General features: G+C 43.4%; 2 protein-coding genes across 3 annotated transcripts in view; one reads left to right on the top strand and one right to left on the bottom strand.

Annotated features, from left to right (window-relative positions):
* LOC108750943 (histone-lysine N-methyltransferase SETMAR-like) overlaps positions 1 to 253 on the top strand; it is a 1,768-nt gene extending 1,515 nt beyond the window's left edge. Inside the window, exon 2 of one of the 2 annotated variants that reach the window (XM_018490820.1) lies at positions 71 to 253. In XM_018490820.1, the coding sequence (XP_018346322.1) occupies positions 71 to 199 (129 nt within the window). In that variant the 3' untranslated portion in view covers positions 200 to 253. The remainder of the gene's footprint in view (positions 1 to 70) is intronic. The other variant, XM_018490821.1, reaches the window with a different exon arrangement.
* Positions 1 to 6,308, bottom strand: part of LOC108750944 — a 297,617-nt gene that overhangs the window by 224,048 nt on the left and 67,261 nt on the right. The window lies entirely within an intron of this gene.

The raw sequence follows: 6,308 nt of genomic DNA, 5'->3' as shown, positions 1-6,308 counted from the left end.
CTGTGACTTCTTTTTGTTCCCCAAATTCAAAAGGAATATGAAAGGAAAGCGTTTTGCCACTGTGGAGGAGGTGAAACAAAAATCGCTGGAAGGCTTAAAGGACATCCCGATGAGTGAATTTAAAAACTGTTTTGAACAATGGAAGAATCGTTTGGAGAAGTGCGTTGTGGTCAATGGCGAATACTTTGAAGGTGATTAAAATTTGGTGTTAAAATATTGAGAAATAAAGAAGTTATGACGAAATTCCCGTTTTTTTTGGGTCCCCCCTCGTATACACTGCTAGGTTTTACATGGGACGCCATGCTGAAACATACAAGTGTAAGATTTGAGTTGCTCATCGACATTGATATGGTCATGTTCGAGCGCGGTATACGCGACGGCCTCAGTCAATGCTCCGGCAGATACGCGCAAGCTAATAACAAGTACATGTGTTCGTTCGATCCATCGAAACCGTCGTCGTACCTTATATACGACGTGAATAATCTATACGGATGGGCAATGTGTCAACCTTTACATATTTTTACATACGCCGAATTTCGATGGGTCGAAGACGCTGCGAACTTTGACGTGAGAGAGATCGCTCCGGATTCACCCACCGGTTATATTCTCGAGATTAATCTCGAGTATTCACAGCATCTACACGACCGACACACTGACCTACTTTTCTGCCCAACGCGCGATAAGCCGCTCGGCAAGTGCGAAAATAAACTTCTAGCGATGTTGTACGATAAGCAGCGTTACGTCATCCACTACCGCAACCTACAACAATGTACTCGTCACAGTCTTCGCGTAATAAAGATCCACCTGGTGCTACAATTCGCTCAATCTCCATGGCTCCGTCATTATATTGAACTCAGTACACAATTTATAACACGCGCGAAAAACGATTTCGAAAAAAATTTGTATAAACTAATGTATAAAATAAAACAACGCGGTATTCGGCAAAACTATGGAGAATGTGCGCAACACGTCGATGTAAAATTAATAACAAAATGGGATACGGCGATACGGCGCGGAAGCAAATTCGAAACCGAATTTCCACAACCGCAGCGTCTTTGCAGAAAATTTGATCGCCGTCGAAATGCGCAAATTCGAGGTGAAGTTCAACAAACCGATTTACGAAGATATGTGAATACTCGATATATCGAAAATCTGCTTGTACAAATTTTACCACGAGTACACGTCACCGATGTATCGCGACACATGTAAGATCATGACCACCGACACGGACAATCTCATTTATCATATAGAATGCGACGATGTTTACGAGATTATGAAATGCGATAGATTCGATACGAGCGATTATCCGGCGGACAACGTGTACAGTATGCCTCTCACGAACAAAAAAGTACCCAGTCTGATGAAGAAGAGAACAATAGTGCGATAATGGCCGAATTCGTTGGACTCAGAGCAAAGATGTACACGGTAAAGATGGACGGCAAGAAGGACACTAAAAAGGTGAAAGGTGTAAAAAATAACGTAATAGCGCGAACGATAACGTTCGATAATTACACGTGGTGTTTGAACGAAGAGATCAAAATGACTCGCCGTCAGTCGTGTATGATCTAAATTACACGAGGTGTACACGATATCCGAATCGAAAATCGCTCTGAGTTCAAACGATGACAAACGATACGTCATATCGGACGGAGACGTTACCGTGGGGGCATTAGCGGATACCTTTGTAATATGTGTATTATATGTATTACGTATTACTATTATAATTTACACTTTTTTTTACATTTATACAAGTATTACGTTTATGTAATAGCATTTATTACGTATTACAATCATTGTACTTTCATATAGTAATACATATCATATGTTTTTAACATTTATATACATATTATATACTACTAGTATTTTAATTTACACTTTATGTATCCCATGTTTTTATCATTTATACGTATTACTATTATTTTGATTTACACTTTATATTTTTTACATTTATATAAGTATTACTATTATGTATTACTGCCTATGTATTCTGCTCCATATATAAGTTGTTACAAATAATTATATGTTTTGTATACTTCAAAACAAAGATGAATGGGGAATAATAAAAACATACGTTTATATACTTATATTGCTATATATTTTTATATGTAGAAAAAAAATACACGAATCAAAATTTTATCAAATGACATTGTTTTTGTGTATCCATGAATTGTGCGATCCATTGAATCCCAACTATTTGAAGTACACCTTGTCTCTCTTTCTGCGCGGTACTTTCTTCACGAGATACAAATCCGGGTGAGTAGCGCGATGCAACTCGTGCTCGTAAAACGCTCCAGCGACGGATTTTCCGCGATAGTCCTCGAGTAGATAGGTTACGGGATTGATACGCTGCACTTTACCGATCGTAAACACCTCGATGGTCCAATTTGGCGTGCAAATCCTTCTCAAAAACCGTCTTATACTTGCTCACGCGTACCGAATCGCCCACTTTAAATTTTGCTGGACCAGCGATTTTTATCGCGCTGTACACCGTCCAAGACTCTTTCAGCGATCGCGAAAGTTACATTGGCGGATCGCATGTCGATAATGCGATGCTTGCGGACGTTGTAATCTGATACGAGACGCGGCAACTCGTCGATCCACTTGTATTTGCCGTTGGATGTAAACATCTTCCACATCTCGCTTTTGAGCGTGCGATTGAACCGCTCGACCACCGATGCTTTCAACATCGAATACGTAGAATAGTAATTAACGTCGTGTTTTTTCAAGATTTTCTACACATCGGCGTTGTAAAACTCCTTCGCCATATCCGTTTGTAAATTTTTCGATCTTCAACTCGCTCGAATTATCTTAGCAATAGCATTAGCCGTCTCGCTTCCATCCTTGCTCTTGAGCGATACGGCCCACGCGTACTTGCTCAACACATCGATGACGGTGAGTATGTAGTGCTGGCCTCTGTTGAAGGTCAAATACGGGCACATTTCGAGGATACCAGCCTGTCACAGATCATCGTATTCTCGAACTATGATGCGTCTTCGCGGAAAATTTCTTTTCGCCGGAGCGTGCAATTCCTCGACGAGTCGACATCTCTTAGAGTTAATTTTTCTCTTTTTGCTGGATCTCTTTTTGATGATTCGACGCGTAATACACAGGGCAAAAGTATTTTTTCTCGCTGGCATCACTCGACTGACTCATTTCGTCGATACGCGATTTAATTTATAATAAGACCGGCTTTGCGAAGTTCCTCGATAATCGACAACATCTCGTTGTCATGAGCGTTGTTGTCCGCTCGGTGCGAAGCATCGAACAAAAGCTGTCTCTTCATCGCACACACATCGGGGCTATCAATGATCTGTCAGCGTTTGATAATAGACTTAAAATGTCTGTCTAATGCTAGACAGTTCTCCTCGATTCTACCGGTTTTTAGAGCGCGATGATTCTTGCGGATCGAATTGCTCGTCTTCTGGACCTCTCTCGCGATTTTTTCACGCTTGCGCACATCAGCCATGTTCATCTTTGGCGAAGTATCGACAACGACTCACGTTACGATATCGCAAATTCGTTAAATCCTTTTTGGTATCTCTCGTCTTTAAGCGCACTGTCCTTGTCTATCATTAAAAATCCATTTTTTTTTGTCAACAGTCGCGACACAACAAACAAAATTCGTCGTACGACATGTCGGTATTCACGTGATCGTTTTCAAGTTGCGTACCGTCCTGTTTGAATAGGATCAGTAAGTTCGCGTTGTTGCGTATTAGATGTTTAGGTATCTTTGCGTACGTCTGACAGAGGTAGAAGCAGTCAACGTTCGCATGGCGGCCCATCGAGAAGTATACTCTCACCGCATCCTACTTGTCGCATGCCACGTCATCAAAGATAAAAATAGAATTTGAGCGCGCCTTGTTCGATGGAATGACGTCGCTGTTGTTGGAGAACATATTGTAAAAGTGGCCGATTTCGTCCATAGATGTAAATAAATTTTTGAGATATCGATACTTTAGCTGTTGCAACGATATTGAGTAGATGTACATGTTCTCGAAACGTACGCCGTTCGGACTCTCGAACAAGCTTATGAGAACGTTGATTTTACTGCAATTCGACGGGCCGCAAATGATCGCGCGTATAGTACTCGGCAGCATTTCGCCGTGCTTGCACTTCTTTGCGTTGTCTCATTCGCGATTTCGGGTCACAATTTATAACACGTACCGTCAACGGCTGCCGCACGAATTTCTTCATACTCGCACTAAAGGCTACACGCTCTCGAATGACTATTTAAAGGCGCGCGAACCCGCGAATCGCGCAGTAGCAAAATATATCTCGCGCTGTGGCATCCTTCCAATATTCAAGCGCCGAGCAGTTGCAATATGGTATATACCGAAGATCGTACTCTTACGCGTGTAGGACGACTACATCGAACATGTCTGGGACAAGCTTCCGCAACACGTAAAGGCAAATTCAGAGGTTCGCATCTATCGTCGCTGTAATGAGCACTACAATCAGCCGTGGCAGCAGACACACATCGACGGTCCCGCATCGAAGATAAAGAACTGTAGCGAATGTCAGCGTCACGCGGCGATCTGCTGAATCGAACGATAAATGCGCTTTTTTTCGAGTTACACCGGGCTACCAGTTTTACAGCCCGGGCACTTGGCTTTCGAACCGATTAGCCAGAGGTAACGCGGACATAAATCCGCTAGACGCGGCGTGCCGGGAACATAACATTGTGTATTCTCGGAGCAATGATCTCATCGATAGACACGCGGCGGACAAGGTAACATACTCGTCGACAAAACACTAAGACGCGTCGTCGCGAGAGATTCGGCTCTGAGCGAGAGAGCCGCTGCTGTTGCCGTCTGGGCAGCGATGAAAGTCAAAACCAAGATCGGCATGGATATGAAACCGAAAAAGAAGATGACGAGGAAAAAAGCGACAAAAAAGCAGATACTTCCGATGGCGAAACGAGGCGGTGCATTACCGTTTCTGCCAATGTTGAGCGCGCTTCTATTCTTGATCGGCGAAGCGGTCAGCGTGACGAAAGTGGTAAACGACAGCAAAGTGACGTCAGCTCGGAGAGCTACAAGTCACGATCGCACGATGGAATAGGATCGCGACTGTATCTCGCTCCGTACAAATACGGACGCGGACTATACAAACGCGGGCAGAGCGTAGCTATAAAAAAAACGCCGAAGAGACGATAAAAATGCCGTCTGGCGCAACTCAATGTGCAATTGAATGAGCTCGCGAGACATATGCGCATACCATACTTTTGCATTTTCATGCGTTACCGACAAACGGCGCGCGCCGAAACGAAAGCAGTATCGTGAATCTGGACGATGAGGTCTGGTACTCACTGGGTAGCTTATGCGAAGAAGAACAACCGCGTCGTACACTTTGACAATTTCGGTAATTTTCGACCGCCCAAGGAACTAGTGCGATATTTCGGGAACGGTGCTACGACGATAGAATACAATCGCACGTCCTATCAGACATACGATCAGAACTTCGGACAGATGTGTCTGCGGTTTTTACACATGATAGACGCGCGTGAATTTAAAAAGTTCGATGAGGTGCTGTGAAATCTTAATATTAGTCGAACGCTTTTTCCATCAGATTATTGATGCTTACGCTGAGCGAGGAGAACACCGTCCTCGCGGCGAACTACTTTCCCGCCATAGATTTGAGTGACGGAGATTACGAGCTCGGTCTGGCGATTTTTTGAGACTTATCACACGATATCGAACGTGAACAAATCAAACAACAAATTTTATTTCGCCAAAAACAACGCGGAAATTACAATTCCCAAGGGTTCGTACAAAGTGCAACATATAAATAAATTTTTGGAACGTGCAATTTTACGAAAACGTCCGCTCCGCGACATGCTTAAAACCATTGACGTAGTGCGTGGTGATAATAACAATAATGACACCATTGATGATAATGGCGAGGGTGAAGAATACCCGATTACGCTCCGCGCAAACTACAACATGATGAGATGCGAGATTAGATGTGCATACAACATAAATTTTGGCAAGCCCAACAGCATTGGATTGCTGCTGGGATTCTCGTCGAAACGTATACTGCGGCCGCGAAGATGGCACGAATCGGACGTGTCGATTAACATAATGAACGTAAATGTTATCCGCATAGAATGTAATGTGATTACGAGCGCGTACAGCAATGGCAAAAGCGCGCACACGATACACAAATTTTCGCCGAGCGTGCCGTCAAAATATAAGACATCGGAGAAGTCAGCGCAGATCATTTACTTGCCGATTATCGCACGGAGCATTACGGATCTAACGATACGCATCGTCAACCAGAACGGACGATTGCTCGATTTTCGAGAAGAA

Source organism: Trachymyrmex septentrionalis, unplaced genomic scaffold, assembly GCF_001594115.1.
Source record: "Trachymyrmex septentrionalis isolate Tsep2-gDNA-1 unplaced genomic scaffold, Tsep1.0 scaffold39, whole genome shotgun sequence".
Taxonomy (NCBI): domain Eukaryota; kingdom Metazoa; phylum Arthropoda; class Insecta; order Hymenoptera; family Formicidae; genus Trachymyrmex; species Trachymyrmex septentrionalis.
The sequence above is the reverse complement of the archived record's forward strand: the minus strand, read 5'-3'. Positions and strand labels throughout refer to the sequence as shown.